General features: G+C 48.8%; 1 protein-coding gene across 1 annotated transcript in view; it reads right to left on the bottom strand.

The window, feature by feature from the left end:
- Positions 1-19,349, bottom strand: part of syne1b (spectrin repeat containing, nuclear envelope 1b) — a 447,660-nt gene that overhangs the window by 100,912 nt on the left and 327,399 nt on the right. The window contains exons 116-121 of the mRNA XM_078556589.1: positions 18,802-18,935; positions 11,525-11,729; positions 6,996-7,178; positions 5,902-6,048; positions 3,253-3,407; positions 729-876 (exon numbers count right to left, since the gene is read on the bottom strand). Coding sequence (XP_078412715.1) covers positions 729-876; positions 3,253-3,407; positions 5,902-6,048; positions 6,996-7,178; positions 11,525-11,729; positions 18,802-18,935 — 972 coding nt within the window. The remainder of the gene's footprint in view (positions 1-728; positions 877-3,252; positions 3,408-5,901; positions 6,049-6,995; positions 7,179-11,524; positions 11,730-18,801; positions 18,936-19,349) is intronic.

Here is a 19,349-nt window from a genome sequence, read left to right as displayed (position 1 = left end):
TTATTGGCGACATGGTCACTGATAGGGGTAGAGGGGGGGGCAGTTAGCTCAGTTGGCCAGATGGCTAGCGTGTGGTTCACAATAACACCAGAGGCCATTCCCGTTCCAGCTGAGGTCGACTTGGGACCTGCCTCCTCGTTCTGCCCCTGAGCGTGGAAGGCAATGGCAAACCATCACTGGGGGGAAAAGAAAACAGCCAAGGGAACTGCTCAGAATGAAGCAGCAGACAATCAGCCAAGGGCCTGGTTTGGGCAGAGCAATCACAAAATGGAACGGTCACTGATAAGTCTATGATACTGGATTAGATAACTAACCAATGCGTTAGTTCTTTGACACAAAAATGCAGCAGGACTTAAAAAAAATACTCCAACAAGACATTCATAACCAGTGCACAATGTGCTTAGCTGAGGACCCCTGCCAGTGGTCGTATTGTCCACTGCTATTCCATGTTGTCTAATGATTTCTTATTCATTTCATCCGGGAATGTGGGGCATCACTGACAATTCTGGCATTCATTTCCCATCCATAGATTGCCTTAGGAAGCCAATCCAGAGCCAACGGTTGGTCTCCTTAAACCGTTGCAGCTCGTGTGGTGAAGGCATCCCCACAGTGCTGATTAATGAGGGAGTTTAACCCAGCGTCAATGATTACATATACAAATCAGAACAGTGCTTGGAGGTGAAGGTGTTCCTATTGCTGTGTGTGTGTGTCCCCGAATCTCCACTTGCCTCGTGTGCTCTCTGCTGCTCCAGAAGGTTCAGGTAGTTTCCAGATATCTCCACGGCCAGCTTCTGTTCGGTCTGGACCAGGAACTCCATCCAGGTTTCGCATTTCTCGAGGAACGTCTGGTGCTGAAGCAGGAATGCTTGCAGTTTACTGCAAGAGCAGAGGAGGGGAAGGTGGGAAATTCAATCGGTTTAGCAAAAGGAAAACCACGAGAGTCCAGGAAAAATCAGTCAATCCACCAAGCTCACAGGAATTAGTTATCGGAGTAAGCTGAACTGCCAATCATGCTACACAGACCCAAGCACAACGGGCCAAATGGCCTCCTTCAGTCCGGTATGATTCTATGACTGGAGAATATCGATCAATGGGTGCAACCACAACAGCTGGTCCCCTGTGGAACCTGGAAATGTCCCCCTGGCCCAGTGCAGGTCATTAGTTAATTAGATTAATTTTATGCTATATTTACTGTAGTGAGCTAACAAGGCCAAAAGTGACAGCTAATATATTTTGGTCGGGGGAATGGGCAGAAACAATAGATGTTAAACGGTACAATCTTAAAAGGCAGGGCAGGAAGAGAGAGATTGTATAAATCTTTGAATATGGTTGGACAGGTTTACAAATGCCAGGAAGTTAAGCTAACCATACATTAACACTAGTTCAGTCCCAGCTGAAGTATTGGATGCAATTCTGGCTACCACCCTTTCGAATGGATATGAAGATTTTGATGGATCCATTGAGGTTTACTAAAATGGTTCCATTGATGAGGGACTCCAGTTATATGGATAGACTGGAGAAGCTGGGATTGTTCTCTCACTGCAAAGGAGGCCAAGAGATTTGATAAAGGTACTTAAAATCATGAGGGGTTTTAGATAGAGTAAATAAAGAGAAGCTGTTCCCAGTGTCTTAAGGGTGGATAACCAGAGGGCAGAGATTTAAGGTAATTGGCAAAAGAACCAGAGGCTGCACAAGGAAATACTTTGTATGCAATGGGTGGTTAGGATTTGGAATATACCTCCTGAAAAGGTGGTGGATACAGTTTCAGTATTAGCATGGATAAATGTGTGGAGGGGGAAATATTTGCAGGGATATGGGGAAAGAGCAAGGGAGTGAGACCAACTGCATTGCTCTTCAAAGGGCTGTTACAGACTCGATGGGCTGAATGGCCACCATCTGTGCTGTACTATTCTATGGGTACATGGGTAGTATTTAATGGAGGCAATGGGGGTCTTGCCACCTTTCGGGAAGGCCTGCTGAATTAAGTGTCAATCATTTAACTGGGCAGTGGTGGGGCTTCCCCGGGATCAAGGGCCCTGGGGTGGAAATTGTGCCCCCCAAGAGTTGCTGGCCAGTCATAGGCCAGCAGCTGTGCATCTCCTGGCAGCATCACTGGGCGGGGTGGGTGAGCGGCTGCTGCCGTTAATGCACCGACCCGGGGCCCAGGATCGCTGAGGGACCCGGGCCACAGGTAGGTGATGGTGGTGTGGGGTCACGGGGGAGGGCTGGGGGCTGGCAGCAAGGGCAAGGGCTCTCGGTGGCCCCTTTCCTTCCTGATGCCAGGTCCCTCGACCAGGCACTGAGTACCTTTGCCTGAGGGACACACACCGCCCCCCCACCCACAACCCACCCTTCCACACCCCGGAAACCCAAAAGCGACCCCAATAGCATTTGCTTATTTGCATTTCAGGCTTCCCGCATGGGTTAATGCCAACGGAAGTGGGAAGAGGTCCTTAGGTGGGTATTAATTGCCCATGTAAGGACCTCAATTGGTAGCAGGCCAGGAATGCCATCCGTGGGCCTTCCTGCCTCAGACTTAATCGGGGTAGAGGTGAGAAGGTGACAGGGTCCCCACCCTCTACCCCTGGTTAATTGCCCCCCCACCCCCGCCACCAAACTCACCTCAAGGGAGGGCATTAAATTCTGCCCTATGCATCTACAAATATCAGCCTGGATTATGGGCTGAAGTCTCTGGAGTGGGGCCCAAACCCACAGGCTTCTGGCTCAGAGATGAGGGTGCTACCCCTGTAATTGTTCTCACTGAGACCAGAGCGATATTTCCAAATTGCTGTCTGTCTCAATGCACCCGAGATTTTAACAGAGGCCCCCTCTGCCCCTTCCTCCCATGCATTCCCAACGCATCCCCATTGGGGTTACTCCTGTTCTGAATAAGAATGGAACAGGAAGAAGAGCATCAGGGGCAGGAGTGAGAGATCAGGGCAGAGGATCACTCGTTGTTACCCTGTATTGTTGGCACTGTGATCACTGCCAGTTTTAACCCGGGTATGTTCTGGTGAAGGGAAAATAAGCACCAGGGGAAATTTTAGTGCAAGTTCCGCCAATAGAAACCCCTTAATTTTTGGCATCACTGGGATCCAGTTAGACCCATTCACATTTCTAACCAGGGGCCACATTCTCTCTGAACAATTGAGTGATGCAGAATGTTTAGCCTCAGTACATTTGGCAATGATTTACAAGTCTGACACTGTATTCCACTGAATGCAGCTCACAAGCAGCAAGTTGCGGACTTACCTAAACCTCTCGGTGGTCTGGGCAGAAATCGAGGACCAGTGCCTGTTCAATGTCTGCATGCGTTTGATCTCCTTGTCGTTCAGGGGTAACCTGTAGCCCAATTCATTCAGACGATCCAGGTCAGGGACCGTACTGCTGAACCTTAGCATCTGGACCTGTGAAGTGCAAAAATAACCCACTGTTATCACCCCACCTTCAGTCTGGAATCACTGCAGATTGCTTCCTAAACACCAATCCCAATTTCGGAACTGGTCACTTTGAATAAAAATTAATGACCGGGGTCCATTCAATGATTCCAGAGGGGACCCTCAATTCACAGGAATATTGAGGACGGAAGGAAGCCATTCGCTTTCTTACTCATGGATGGGAGCTCCTTGCATCATCAGGTCTTCCTGTACTGCCTAGGCCCAGATACGACTATAGCTCCACACCCTGGACTAGGAAGCTGTCCCCTCGTTCTATACCCAGAAATTTACCCTCTAACGTAATCCCGCAATTTCACAAATGCCAAAAACCTTCATGTTCCCTTCTCACTTTCAGTTTTGTGATCTTTTTATGCCGCATTGCTGGATGTCTTGGTTTCAAGCCCCACTGCAGCCTTGCCCCTCTCTATCTCTGTACCCTCCTGCAGCCCTACACATCCCTAGGTTTCAATGCTGCAGCATTGGCAGCTGTCCCTTCACCTGCCTAGACCCTGAGCTGTGGAAATTCCACACTGAAACCTCTCAGCTTCTCTATCCTCTCGCTTCCTTTAAGGCTCCTTAAAACCTACATCCTGGAACAGTCTTTTTGTCATCTGTTCCACTGCCTCTTTGTGTGTCAAATATTGGTTGATAATACACCTTGGGGCCTTTCATTAAGTTAAAGGTTCTATATAAATACAATTTCTTCCTGTTGTCCTGCAGACACTTTAAAGGAAAGAAAAATCTAAATTCTCAGCACGTTTCCAGTCCACAAGCAAACCTGACCGGATGGATTAAAAACCTGAGAAATGAGTTACAATAGACTTTATGCCTGCAAACTTGTACTGATCTGCTTCATGTCTGACTATGCACTGTCCTGTGAGCGAACATCTGCCTTCTGGGAGATAACAAAAACAAAACAGCAATTCCGCCGATAAAGCAGGCTCCTTTTAAATGACACTGCCAGGACTGCTGAGATCAAACCTTCTCACAGCGAGGGGAGATCCTGGTGTGACATCAGTATCTCGTCTGAACACCTGAACCACTTGGTCTGAAAGAATCTGCCGAAAATTCAACCCCGTCAATCAGGGACCATAAAAAGCCCAATTCCCCCCACCACCCCCACCCCACAGACTGACTGAAACAGGAACAGGTAGTAGGATGGTTTCATTGGTAATTCATGCGATCACCGACTGTGTTATTAGAATCCACTCCCGTTCTCAGGGCACACAGAGCCCTCTGCTCCTACGTCCAGCCTTAAGCATCTCTGCCCCCATTACGATATTACTCTGCAGCAAAGTAGGGGTCTAGGGTTACAGAAACACAAATCATTAAAAGTAGCAACGTCACAAAAAATGTGAACAATGCGCCAGGGTCAATAGAATATCATAAGCAGAGAAGCTGTGTTAAACTTGCATTGAACCTGAGTCAGGTGACATTCAAGAGTACTGTGCACAGTTCTAGTGTCCATATTTTAAAAAGGATAGAGAGGCACTGGAGAAAATGCAAAAACAATTACAAGGACGATACCAGATTTGTGGGGTGGTACAAGGACCAGGAAAGACTGAACAGGCTGTGGAACTCGCTACCCACACGAAGGGATTGAGGTAAATGGCAACACATGCATTTAAGAGAGAAAGGAATAGAAGGATATGGTGATAGGGTGAGGTGAGAGGATGAAGGATATGGTGATAGGGTGAGGTGAGAGGATGAAGGATATGGTGATAGGGTGAGGTGAGAGGACGCTCATGCAAAGCATAAACACCAGCACAAAGAAGTTGCGCTGAATGGGCCTTTTCTGTGCTGTAAAAATCCACACAGTTCGATGTATTCACCTCATTTATGGTAGGACAAATACACAAAATCCTTTCACTTTAAACTATCATTTAACTTACGTCCCAATTAAAGAAGGTACGTGATGGGGCGGTGGTGGGTGGGTAACGACAAACGGGCAACTGTGAATTGGCAACACCCAGTCTGATCTTCTCTTCAGGGTGACTCAACCCTGCCCGAGGCCAATTTCTCCCTGGTTAACAGGTTGGACGTCATTTCCAACTTAAATTTTCCAGCAAATTCCTGAGGAGCAGCGTGGTGCTGCTGCAAATTGGGAGCTTTAAAAGGGAATACAGTAGAGTGAGAGGCCACTCCGTCCGAGATGCACTGTGGACAGTGAGAAGGAACCGTAACCAAGTGGCCAGGCCATGTGTCCTTGTATTAGGTGACTGGAGGTGGATTGAGAAGATTTATCCATTAATGACAGGTTGGCTCGGAGCAGCAACAAAGAGGTGTGGGTGAAATGTGCCTGTGTGCCCCTGGTCTTGATTTGAAGCCTGAGAATGCCAGGACAGCAATGGGAGGGCGAAGGCACAGCAAGACACCATGAAAATCCAAACCAACAGGAAGGAGAGGTACATGTGCATTCATGTCCCTTTAATATCTCACCCATAAAACAGGACAACAATCTTACCTTCAGCTCCTCCATCCTATCCTGGATTAGGGTCAGGTCAGACGATCGGTTGGGATCTTGCAATTTTAGCACCTCATCGGCCTCGACAATCCATTTCTCCAGGGCTTCCAGTCTCCCGCTGAATGCCTCATAATCTTGCATGCCAGCCTGTGGTGCGAAATGTTCCCAGTGAGAGGCTTTATAGTCACAGCATTTCCCTTTACAGACCCCTTGGCTCGCTCGGTAGCACTCCCTGCTCTGAGTCAGGAGGTCCTGGGTTCGATTCCCGCTCCAAAGACTTGAGCACATAACCCAGTCAGATTCTCCACTGCAGTACAGAGGGAGTGCTGCACTGTCAAAGATGCCGTCTTTGATAGAAGTTAAAGAGGTTTCATCTGCCCTCTTCGATAGATGTAAAAGGTCCCATGGCAGAAGAGGAGGGGAATTCTCCCAGTGTCCTGGCAAATATTTCTCCCTCATCCAACAGCATCAAAAGCAGACCTGTTCATTATTCACTGGGATCTTACTGTACACAAATCAGTTGTTGCATTTATATAGCTCCTTTCACAACCTAAGGGCATCCCAAAGTGCTTTAAAGTCAATGATGTACTTTTGGAACGAAATGACTGTTGTAATGCAGATAAACATGATACAGGCTGACAGGAGCAGAGTGCTGGGACTGCTATATTATTGAAGCTGTCTAGTCCAGCGCTCACTAATCAATGCTCACCACTGAATCGGATTATCTGGTCATTTATCTCAGTGCTGCTTGTGGGATCTTGCTATGCACAAATTAGTTGCCACACTTACAGACTACAACAGTGGCTACATTTCAGAAGTACTTCAGTGGCTGTGAAGTACTTTGGGATATGCTGAGGTCATGAAAGGTGCTATATAAATGCAAGATCTTTCTTCCTCTCAGGAGCTGCCATACAGCTGGTCTGTAAATTGTCTATACTTTGAATTTTTGAGTTCTGTAGGCATTCTGAGAATAAACGAAAATTGTGCCTGACTTGTTACCCAAGTGGCTTGAGAAAAAAGTTGCAATTAATTGCGCTAAAGCAAACGCCACCTGTTAGATGAATTAGTTACAGGCACCGAATTGTCGGAGGTACCTGTAGCACATTCCGCTGCCTGCTGAGAGCTTGCTCCAGGGAAGACAGTCGCTGGGTGAGGAACAGCTGGTCAGACTGAATAGCAGCCGCTGCAGAAGAGTCCACCTGCCGCCTCAGTTCTTCTCCAAGGTCCGAGAGAACGTGAAGAGAATCTCGCACGGTTCCCAACTCCTCCAGCAGCACCTGCAGTGGGAATTAGAGAGAGAGAGAGGGTTTCACTTCAGGACATGGCTCGGTGTAGTCTGGCCAGTTCAAAAGGACTGGAGAGTTTTCGCCTCACATTCAACAACCCCACCCCCCCAACCCACCCCAGCCTCCTGCCATCCCGTGTGCCTCAAATCCTGGCTGATCCGTATCCTAACTCCATTTATTTACCTGCCTTCATTCTGTAACCCTCAATAACCTTACCTAACAAAAAATCGAACCATTTCAGTTTTGAATGTTTCAATTGACCTAAAACAGCCACTCGGGGGAAGAGAGTACCTGATTCCCACTGCCTTCTGCGGAAGGAGGTACCTGCTGTATTTTCAAGCTTATACATTATGTTTCTTTAAACCTCATCTGGCTTCCAATGCTATAGGCCTGACTAGGACTGAGCGTGTCTGGGAAAGACAGCATGGTGTGCGGTGTCATGGGGCCATTGGAAAGACATTAAAAAAAACGGCTGCAGGAGCTGTCGCAGATTGTGGAAACGAGAGTCGCTCAGTTTAAAAATGGTACAGTTCAGCAAGACACACCCAGAGGTCACGGCATTTCCAGTTCTCCGACATCGCATAAACCTCTTGTGATCGGGGTTGTCAAGCTGGTGGCAACCAGGTCTAAATTCGAAGCAATGCTGGGCTCATAACCACTGACAGGACAGCTGAAGGTGCTGGCTAAGAAAACAGGCTTTTAACGCACCCAGTCTGGGCTGGACTCTGGTCTCCATCAACAGGTAGGTGAAAGTCTTCTAAACCAGGCTTGTCCAGCCCACAGCCTGCCCTCCATGTGGCTCCCAATGAGTTTGTTGAAAATGCCAGTAGGACAGGTCAGTGAGTTTGGTGATACCTGCAGGGGACTGCTCCTCCAATCATGGCCTGTTTTGCTCCTGGTTCAATAGAGAGCCTATCAGCAGCAAACATGGTGGAATAGCGGAGACCGGCAACTCTGGAGCGCACAGGACCTCCACTCATCACGCTCCCCTCCCACCCCAACCTGGCTTTTCGTGCTTTGGCCCAGCTCCCCAGCCACGTTCCCCCGGTTCCTCCACGCATGCCCCCCTGCTTCTCCCTGGTTCCTCCCCGCGTTCCACCCGGTTCCTCCCCACGTTCGCCCCTGGTTCCTCCCCACGTTCAACCGGCTCTCAGTGCTCCCCTTGGTGGGCACCCATATTCAGACACTGCTAGGCCTCAGGCCTCTCTCCTGCTCTCATTGTACGCCCCCCCTATCCCCGCAGCCAATTTGGTGAGTGACAGTAAGTAAGTGAGTGTGAGGGTGGGCGAGTGAGAAAATGAGAGTGGGTGAGTCAGTGGGGGTTAATGAGTGAGGGTGGGTGGGTGAGGATGGTTGAGTGAGTGGTGGTGAGTGTGTGTGTGAGAGAGAGAGGGTTTTTTTATTCGTTCATGGGATGTGGGTGTCGCTGGCTAGTCCAGCATTTATTACCCATCCCTAATTGCCCTTGTTCAGAGAGCATTTAAGAGTCAACCACATTGCTGTGGGTCTAGAGTCACATGTAGGCCAGACCAGGTAAGGACGGCAGATTTCCTTCCCTAAGGACATTCATGCTCCAGATGGGTTTTTATGACAATTGGCATTGGTTTCACGGTCATCGTCAGATTTTCAATTCCAGATTTTTATCAGATTCAAAATTCACCATCTGCTGTGGTGGGATTCAAATCCAGGTCCCCAGTGAATTGCCCAGGATCTCTGGAATACTAGACCACCAATAATACCACTATGCCACCCCCCTCTCTCTCTCTGACACACACACATACAAACCCTGATACTTGAATGTGAGGAGATTGGCTGAGTTATGGGGACTGATTGGATGGCTCTTTCTGGGATAGGCTGGCACAGGCATGATGGGCGGGGGGTGGCGATGGGCTGGGGGTGGCGATGGGCTGGGGGTGGCGATGGGCTGGGGGTGGCCTCCTGTGCTGTATCACTATATGATCTGGCACAAAGATCGACTTAAGAAATTACAAGTTGCAGAAGATTTCAGTTCATTAGTTAATGTTGTGCTTTTGTTTTCACACTAAAGATTTAATGGGCTTTCTAGGCCAAAATGTGCACCATCTTCCATTGTTGGCATCAGTATATTTTGGTGTGAAGTTGAGTTGGGTGAGTTTTAAAGACTAACTTTAAATGCCTCAAAATGTTTTGACAATCCTAATTTCTATTATATTTGAAGGCGGGGCTAGATGGGTCTTCAATTCCGAAGTTTTGTTAAATAATAGTCTTACAGAATCTAATTCAACCTGCATTTCCACTGGGGAGTCTGAGTTCAGGCCCGAGAGTACATGGAAATGCAGCATGAAGGACAAGCCAACTGGTCTATAGGCTTATGATCCACACAAGCCTCTTCCTACTCTCTATTTAGCTCAACTAACCCTATCAGCATGTCCCCTTCTCCCTCATGTGCCTGTCTGGCTTCCCCTTAAACACATCTGTGCTGATTGCCTCCACCACACACTGTGGCAGCAACTTCCACAGTGATATACTTGTCAGGCAGCCGAATGATTGGCGCAGAGAAAACATGAAAGATGGTGTGAGATGTAACATCTGCCCATGAGGACTGGTTTTGGGAGCTCATCTAACAGATAAAAAATGGAATAGTCCTGGAGTTTCTGCATTTTAGTTTCTGTATATTGAGGTAGAAATGTTTATGGGCAGAATCTTTCCCTCGTTGGGCGCCTGACCTGAACGGGAGAAAAATAGTTCGTGATCATGTCGGGCAAGCGTCCCCGACGTCATCGCGTACTCGCGCGGTATTTCAGTCGGCGCGTGCGTGAATAGGCAGTGCGCCTGCCGACAATTAAGAGGGCTGTTAAGCCCATTAATAAATTAATTAAATTCAACTTTTCCCTGCCTGTTGGCGGGTGGGCGAATAGGCCAAGCAGCCTCGGCATTTTTTGCGAAACCTCATCCACGGGCGGGGTGAGGTTTCAAAGAGTGATTTAAAAAAATATAAAAACTTTTAAAACTAACTTTTAACATGTCCCTGCTCACATGACAGAGTCACATCAGCGGGTACATGTTTTCCTTAATTTTAGCATCCTTATTTGTAAAGTTAAAAATCTTCAGCTACCTGAGGCAGCTCTGTGCTTTCAGGGAGCTTTCACTGAGCTCACCCGCTGACTTCCGCGCTCGCCCCCGACCCAGGCAGCGCTGAGCGTTTCACGCTAGCTGGCCCACTGTGACCGCCCAATGAGGGGGAAATCCTCTGCTATATTTCTGATTGCTTACGCTAGGTAGATGAGGGGATCTATCTTCAGAAAGATAATTGAGCAAGAATTCTACTCCAGAAATTGTGTGTTTTTTTTAAAATTCTTTCATGGCATCATTGGCAAAGCCAGCATTTGTTGCCCATCCCTAATTGACCTTAAACTGAGTGGATTGCTAGGCCATATCAGAGGGCACTTAAGAGTCAACCACATTGCCAACCAGGTAAGGATAGCAGATTTTCTTCCCTAAAGGATATTAATAAACTAGAATTTAGTGCTTCATGGTCACCATTACTGAGATTACTTTACAATTCCAGATTTTAGTTAATTGAATTTAAATTCCACCAGCTGCCATTTCAATCCATGTCCCCAGAGCATTAGCCTGGGCCTCTGGATTACTAGGCCAGTGGCATAACCACTATGCCACCATCTCCCCTTTATAATGTCCTGCAATGATTTCAATAAAGGAAAATACATTTGCAGTAACTGTCGAGTTACCTTGCCATACCCTGCAGTTTTTAAAACTTCCACTCCGAAGTGTGCAATTATACCAGCAGCTTTACTTGGCAGAAAGCAGTTTTCGATGGATAAGCCCATTGGTGAAAGAACCAGAAGCAACATGTGGATTTTTTAAAAAAAATGCAATGAGTAGTTAAGATTTGGAATGGGATCCCTGATAGGGCGGTGGATACAAATTTGATGGTAGCTTTCAAAAGGTAACTGGATAAACACTTGGAAGGGGGAAAAAAATTACAGGGATTACAGGGAATGATTAGACAAGTGGGACTAACTGGGTTGCACTTCGAAAGAGCCAGCACAAACCTGGTGGGCCAAATGGCCTCCGTCTGTGCTGTTCCATTCGAATATCTCTATAGGCATAAAAAGAAACTGGGAATTACCGCTTACAAATTCTCATACCTCAACACACTTCAACTCTGCTCCCCAGTCCCTATCCCCGCCCCTCGATAAATAGATGCTGAGGAATCCCTGTGTGATGGTTCGCTGGGCACCTATGGTACGAAGTCACTGCGGTTTTATTTTTAAAAGGGTTAAAAGCAAATTCGGGTTCCGGCTTTACTTTCGCGCCGTCGTGTCTATCGTACTCACGTCACAGTCCTGGATCCATTTTGTCACCTCCTCCTCAGCGATATCCCTGTTTGCGGCTTTCTTCATCAGCTCGTTGCTTTTCTCCTCCTGCTGTTGCACCGTGACTGTACACTGGCCCGAGTAATCCTTGTATTTCTGCCAGAGTTGGAGCAGGACCTTGCTCGAGTGCAGCTGCTCCACAATGTCTTGAAGCAAATTATTCCAGCTGAGGCCGTGAAAACGAAATTAGGTCATTTAAGAGGCACGGGTAAATCATTTAGCCTTGGATCAACAAACAGCAACAGGACGTAAGCTTTGGGGTTGGATGGTACCACCTACCGCCAAATCCATGAATCTCCCCCGCCCCAAAATTGAGTCAAGTGGCTCGGGCGGCTCCTTCTCTCACCCCAGTTCGCCTCACCCAGACCCGGCCCCAAATTCTGTCGCATCCCCCCCCCCCTAACCTCCCTCAGGCTCCTTGCCTCCATCTGCCCCTTCAACTCAACGCTCACCAAAATCATCTGCTCCTTTTCCTCAACTATTTCCTCCTTCGCCTCCACCACCATTCATGACCATCTTTATCACCGACACCCCTCAAAGCATCCTTCAGTCCCCCTCCATTCTCACCAACAACCTGCATCTCTAATGTGGGAAAGCATCCCAGGGTCGATATAAATGTTGGCTCTTCATCAACGAGACCATTCCCAAACCTCCGGTCAACTCCGAGGCTCTAAATGGGTCATTGCCACTCATCCCCTTTGCCACCCACCCCACCTCCCATACCATGTGCTGAATTTTCATCCTCGAGGTGGGTAATGGGGATCCGGGAAAGTCCCCAGCTCGGTCTGCCTCAGAAGAAAGTGCCCAAAAGGACGGGATTTTCATGGTGGGGGCGCGGGCGCAGGCTGGAGTCGGGCCAGCCGACCCGGGAAGACGTTCGGAGGCAGCCACCCAGTGCCGAGACCGGCTGTTTAAAAGGCCCACCCTCAGTGCTGTGGGACTTTGTCCCAGTTATAATAAAAACAGGCAGCCCTCCCTCAACCCTCGCACACTCTCTATGCCCATCCATGCAATCTCATGCCCACCGTTCACCCCCTATGGCCCCTCATGCCCCCCCATGCCAAGCTATGGCACTTCCATGCCCATTCACCCACTTTACACCATATAGAACCAATAAACCCTATAGTGACAGCAGGATGTGTTAAAAAAAGCTTTTAAAAAGTCATTCATTGATAACTTTCCACTTCCTTAAAAATAAATCCTTTTTACTACAGGCCAACAAAAATATCAATCATCCAGACCCTTTCATCTATCAATAGTTGAAACTGCAAGCACCTCAAATTCCTTTACATTGTGTACGTAAACAGTGTGCAACTGGCAGCACAGATCAGAGAGACAGAGCTGTCAATCAAGCGATGTTTCCTTGGGGTTCAGGTCTTTTCATACTCTATGGATGTCTGGGCTTTCAGCCAATACTACATTATAAGCATGGCACACTGGGGCACTGAAGCAAGAGACCCTAGCCCACATCTTTATCCATACCATCAATGACCTCCACTAATGGCACCCAAGTCCTCCTTGGTCTGGTGAGGTTCCGTCTTTTGGGTGAGATGTTCAACTGAGGCCTCCATCTGCCCTTTCCTGTGGGTGCTAAAGATCCCCTGGCACTATTCAAAAAATAGCAGGAAAGTTCTCCCCTGTGCTGTCCTAGTCATTATTTATTTATATAATATGGTTGCTGCATATAATAGTGATTCGACTTCAATTATACTTTATTGACTGCAAAGTGCTTTGGGGCATCCTACGGCTGTGAAATGTGTTATACACATGCAAGTCTTTCTTTTCTCTCGCGTTCACTTTGCAATGCCAACTCCGACTCCTGCCTCCGTGAAGTTTACTAGTTGCTATACAATTGCAGCTCCTTGTTGTTGGGAGCACTAACCCTGAGGGAAAAGGACATCAAGATAAAATGTCCTATCTTACCGATGTATAAGAGACAATAAAAAGAACGGATGCACACAAGTGATTAAAAGATTGGAATCTCATCTTTGGGGACCTCTGACATTTTGAACTTCTCAGCAGTGATCATTCATAACCAAGCTCATGAAAAGCTTCGAGGGGCACTGGGAACTGTGAGTGCTACTCAAATGACCCATGAGATCACAGCCTTGAAGCTGATCCCAGTCATCCAATGCTGTTAGATATTTAAGAATCTCCAGAGAGCATGAGCTGGTATTGGGGACAGCTGGTATTGGGGACAGCTGGTATTCGGGACAGGTGGTATTGGGGACAGCTGGTGACAATCCGCCTCATGCATAGGTGGTAGAATAATGGAGAACATAAAAGTGTTATTTTTATTTGTTCTCAGGATGTGGATGACAATGATGAGGCTGCATTTATTACCCATTCCCGGTTGCCCCGAGGGCATTAAGATTCAACTAGGTAATATGCGTTGTGTTATTATAATGATATAATACCTTGGGCTTATTTACTGTACAAGACACAAGTCACTCATAGGGGATTGGGTAAGCACGCTGTGGGTTCATTAATGAAGACTAAGCACATGAGAATAGTTGTATGCGAGAATAAAGCTTGAAGGCATCAGAGCTGTGTCTGTGTGCTCCGCTCAAAGCAAAAGTGAAACCAAAACTGGATCACATGACACACTTCCCTTCGAGTGATGCCATGCTGATATCCCTTCCCCGAGGGGCATCAGTGAAGCAATTGGGCACTTACGCCAACCCAGCCATTTCTCAGGCTAACTTCCTGTAGCCAGCTCACAAATGACCAAATTTGTTGAATCCAGCTTTCCACGATGAGAGTTGAACCCATGACCTCTGTGTGTTGTGTATCCAGACCCAGAACCACCAGAGCTAGAATCAACATGTTTCATTAAAATAGAGGGGAACATCTCTGAAAAGACCCTCATATGAATAGGAAATTGTGGAAACCACACCCAGAGCAGTCAAGGACCAGTGAGATCATTGCACGACATGCCAAGGGATTGTTCCAAACAGGAAATTCTGTATTTATAGATTATAGTCATTTAATAAAGCAACTGCCATTGTACTGAGGTACAGCAACTAGAAATTGCTACCACAGGACCAACACTCCCATGAAAGTGCATGTGCACACCGCTTTCGGGAATGTACTGTGCATTGAAATAAACAGGCTGTTCACAATAACATGCTGGAGTGTGGGGTTAAACATCAAACGGTACCTGTAAAAATGTTAGTGATTAAAGAGAGAGCAGGAGAGGCGGTAGCTGCGATTAGAGGAGCAACAAGCATGGGAGAGAGGGAATCTGTGATTGGAGGAACAACGAGCGCGGGAGAGAGGGAATCTGTGATTGGAGGAACAACGAGCGCGGGAGAGAGGGAATCTGTGATTGGAGGAACAACGAACGCGGGAGAGAGGGAATCTGTGATTGGAGGAACAATGAGTGCGGGAGAGAAGGAATCTGTGGTTGGAGGAACAACGAGTGCGGGAGAGAAGGAATCTGTGATTGGAGGAACAACGAGTGCAGGAGAGAAGGACTCTGTGATTGGAGGAGCAGCGAGTGCGGGAGAGAGGGAATCTGTGATTGGAGGAACAATGAGTGCGGGAGAGAAGGAATCTGTGATTGGAGGAACAACGAGTGCGGGAGAGAAGGAATCTGTGATTGGAGGAACAACGAGTGCGGGAGAGAAGGAATCTGTGATTGGAGGAACAACGAGTGCGGGAGAGAAGGAATCTGTGATTGGAGGAACAACGAGTGCGGGAGAGAGGGAATGTGTGATTGGAGGAGCAGTGAGTGCGGGAGAGAGGGAATGTGTGATTGGAGGAGCAGTGAGTGCGGGAGAGAGGGAATGTGTGATTGGAGGAGCAGTGAGCGTGGGAGAGAGGGAATGTGTGATTGGAGGAGCAGTGAGTGCGGGAGAGAGGGAATGTGTGATTGGAGGAGCAGTGAGTGCGGGAGAGAGGGAATGTGTGATTGGAGGAGCAGTGTGTGCAGGAGAGAGGGAATATGTGATTGGAGGAGCAGTGAGCGTGGGAGAGAGGGAATCTGTGATTGGAGGAGCAGTGAGTGTGGGAGAGAGGGAATCTGTGATTGGAGGAGCAGCGAGTGTGGGAGAGAGGGAATCTGTGATTGGAGGAGCAGCGAGTGTGGGAGAGAGGGAATCTGTGATTGGAGGAGCAGCGAGTGTGGGAGAGAGGGAATGTGTGATTGGAGGAGCAGCGAGTATGGGAGAGAGGGAATCTGTGATTGGAGGAGCAGCGAGTATGGGAGAGAGGGAATGTGTGATTGGAGGAGCAGCGAGTGTGGGAGAGAGGGAATGTGTGATTGGAGGAGCAGTGTGTGCAGGAGAGAGGGAATGTGTGATTGGAGGAGCAGTGTGTGCAGGAGAGAGGGAATGTGTGATTGGAGGAGCAGTGTGTGCAGGAGAGAGGGAATGTGTGATTGGAGGAGCAGCGAGTGCGGGAGAGAGGGAATGTGTGATTGGAGGAGCAGTGAGTGCGGGAGAGAGGGAATGTGTGATTGGAGGAGCAGTGTGTGCAGGAGAGAGGGAATGTGTGATTGGAGGAGCAGTGAGCGTGGGAGAGAGGGAATGTGTGATTGGAGGAGCAGTGAGTGTGGGAGAGAGGGAATGTGTGATTGGAGGAGCAGTGTGTGCAGGAGAGAGGGAATGTGTGATTGGAGGAGCAGTGAGCGTGGGAGAGAGGGAATGTGTGATTGGAGGAACAACGAGCGCGGGAGAGAGGGAATCTGTGATTGGAGGAACAACGAGCGCGGGAGAGAGGGAATCTGTGATTGGAGGAACAACGAGCGCGGGAGAGAAGGAATCTGTGATTGGAGGAGCAGCGAGTGCGGGAGAGAAGGAATCTGTGATTGGAGGAACAACGAGTGCAGGAGAGAAGGACTCTGTGATTGGAGGAGCAGCGAGTGCGGGAGAGAGGGAATCTGTGATTGGAGGAACAATGAGTGCGGGAGAGAAGGAATCTGTGATTGGAGGAACAACGAGTGCGGGAGAGAAGGAATCTGTGATTGGAGGAACAACGAGTGCGGGAGAGAAGGAATCTGTGATTGGAGGAACAATGAGTGCAGGAGAGAGGGAATGTGTGATTGGAGGAGCAGCGAGTGCGGGAGAGAGGGAATGTGTGATTGGAGGAGCAGTGAGTGCGGGAGAGAGGGAATGTGTGATTGGAGGAGCAGTGTGTGCAGGAGAGAGGGAATGTGTGATTGGAGGAGCAGTGAGCGTGGGAGAGAGGGAATGTGTGATTGGAGGAGCAGTGAGTGCGGGAGAGAGGGAATGTGTGATTGGAGGAGCAGTGTGTGCAGGAGAGAGGGAATGTGTGATTGGAGGAGCAGTGAGTGTGGGAGAGAGGGAATCTGTGATTGGAGGAGCAGCGAGTATGGGAGAGAGGGAATGTGTGATTGGAGGAGCAGCGAGTGCGGGAGAGAGGGAATGTGTGATTGGAGGAGCAGCGAGTGCGGGAGAGAGGGAATGTGTGATTGGAGGAGCAGCGAGTGTGGGAGAGAGGGAATGTGTGATTGGAGGAGCAGCGAGTGTGGGAGAGAGGGAATCTGTGATTGGAGGAGCAGCGAGTGTGGGAGAGAGGGAATCTGTGATTGGAGGAGCAGCGAGTGTGGGAGAGAGGGAATGTGTGATTGGAGGAGCAGCGAGTATGGGAGAGAGGGAATCTGTGATTGGAGGAGCAGCGAGTATGGGAGAGAGGGAATGTGTGACTGGAGGAGCAGCGAGTGTGGGAGAGAGGGAATGTGTGATTGGAGGAGCAGTGTGTGCAGGAGAGAGGGAATGTGTGATTGGAGGAGCAGTGTGTGCAGGAGAGAGGGAATGTGTGATTGGAGGAGCAGTGTGTGCAGGAGAGAGGGAATGTGTGATTGGAGGAGCAGTGAGTGCGGGAGAGAGGGAATGTGTGATTGGAGGAGCAGTGTGTGCAGGAGAGAGGGAATGTGTGATTGGAGGAGCAGTGTGTGCAGGAGAGAGGGAATGTGTGATTGGAGGAGCAGTGAGTGTGGGAGAGAGGGAATCTGTGATTGGAGGAGCAGCGAGTATGGGAGAGAGGGAATGTGTGATTGGAGGAGCAGCGAGTGTGGGAGAGAGGGAATGTGTGATTGGAGGAGCAGCGAGTGCGGGAGAGAGGGAATGTGTGATTGGAGGAGCAGCGAGTGCGGGAGAGAGGGAATGTGTGATTGGAGGAGCAGTGAGTGTGGGAGAGAGGGAATCTGTGATTGGAGGAGCAGCGAGTGTGGGAGAGAGGGAATCTGTGATTGGAGGAGCAGCGAGTGGAGGAGAGAGGGAATGTGTGATTGGAGGAGCAGCGAGTGCGGGAGAGAGGGAATGTGTGATTGGAGGAGCAGCGAGTGTGGGAGAGAGGGAATCTGTGATTGGTGGAGCAGTGAGTGCGGGAGAGAGGGAATGTGTGATTGGAGGAGCAGCGAGTGTGGGAGAGAGGGAATCTGTGATTGGAGGAGCAGCGAGTGTGGGAGAGAGGGAATGTGTGATTGGAGGAGCAGCGAGTATGGGAGAGAGGGAATGTGTGATTGGAGGAGCAGCGAGTATGGGAGAGAGGGAATGTGTGATTGGAGGAGCAGCGAGTGCGGGAGAGAGGGAATGTGTGATTGGAGGAGCAGCGAGTGCGGGAGAGAGGGAATGTGTGATTGGAGGAGCAGCGAGTATGGGAGAGAGGGAATGTGTGATTGGAGGAGCAGTGAGTGTGGGAGAGAGGGAATGTGTGATTGGAGGAGTAGCGAGTATGGGAGAGAGGGAATGTGTGATTGGAGGAGAAGCGAGTATGGGAGAGAGGGATTCTGTGATTGGAGGAGCAGCGAGTGTGGGAGAGAGGGATTCTGTGATTGGAGGAGCAGCGAGTGTGGGAGAGAGGGAATGTGTGATTGGAGGAGCAGTGAGTGTGGGAGAGAGGGAATGTGTGATTGGAGGAGCAGCGAGTGGAGGTCAATCTTTCTTTTGGGCAAAGGGTTTATGAGATGGAATCATCATTCAGAAGCAGTGGTGGAAGCAGAATTTAAAATAGCTTATTTGAAAAAAAAAGATATTAAGAGGGCATGCAGGGTTAAAGGAGTTGAGTGGGCCTAATGGTATTGCTCTTTCAGAGAGCTAGCATAGGCATGATGGCCCGAATGGACTCCTCCTATGCTGTAAAACCCGATGACACATCATGACGTAAAAGGCTAACTGGCTCATTGTGAGTCATACTGCGGCTTTTATCCATCAGCTTGTTGTAAAGCTGCATTATTGTTAAACAATGGGAGCCGTGCTCCCCAGAATCCTTACCCTGTATTAACTTCATTCAGATTAGTCGTCAGCAAGCTGTTAACTGGCGGGTGACACTCCTTTAGCAGCTGGTTGGATACAGAATCAAACTTCCGCAGGCTGCACTCTGATCTGTCCAGCTCCTCTTGCAAGTGCTGTCAACAGAGTTGGAGTAAATGCTGATGAAGTTACGACAGGTAACATTTACATTAGAGGAAAATAGGTCACATTTTTGATTTTGATTGGTGGAAACTGACTTTGGCTTTCAGCTAGTGCAACTGAGGCAATGAAATCAACTATCTTGTGCTTAAAACCAAATGTGGCCTTTAGCTAACACTGTGTCTCCTGCCAACGCAAGGTGGTCACCGACAGCGATCTGTGCATGCACACTGGTCCATGCATGTGCGGAAGTTCAATGACCTCACACAACTGCGCCTAGACTGCTTCACATGCATTGATGACATACAAACATTCTGAGGTCATTATGTTCTAGCACAGTGACATCACGCACATGCATGACTAAGATCCGACCCTGCATACGGGCATGGTGACATCGGAAGGGTCGCGCA

The sequence above is a fragment of the Cetorhinus maximus genome, chromosome 14 (genome assembly GCF_964194155.1).
Source record: "Cetorhinus maximus chromosome 14, sCetMax3.hap1.1, whole genome shotgun sequence".
Classification (NCBI taxonomy): Eukaryota; Metazoa; Chordata; class Chondrichthyes; order Lamniformes; family Cetorhinidae; genus Cetorhinus; species Cetorhinus maximus.
The sequence above is the reverse complement of the archived record's forward strand: the minus strand, read 5'-3'. Positions and strand labels throughout refer to the sequence as shown.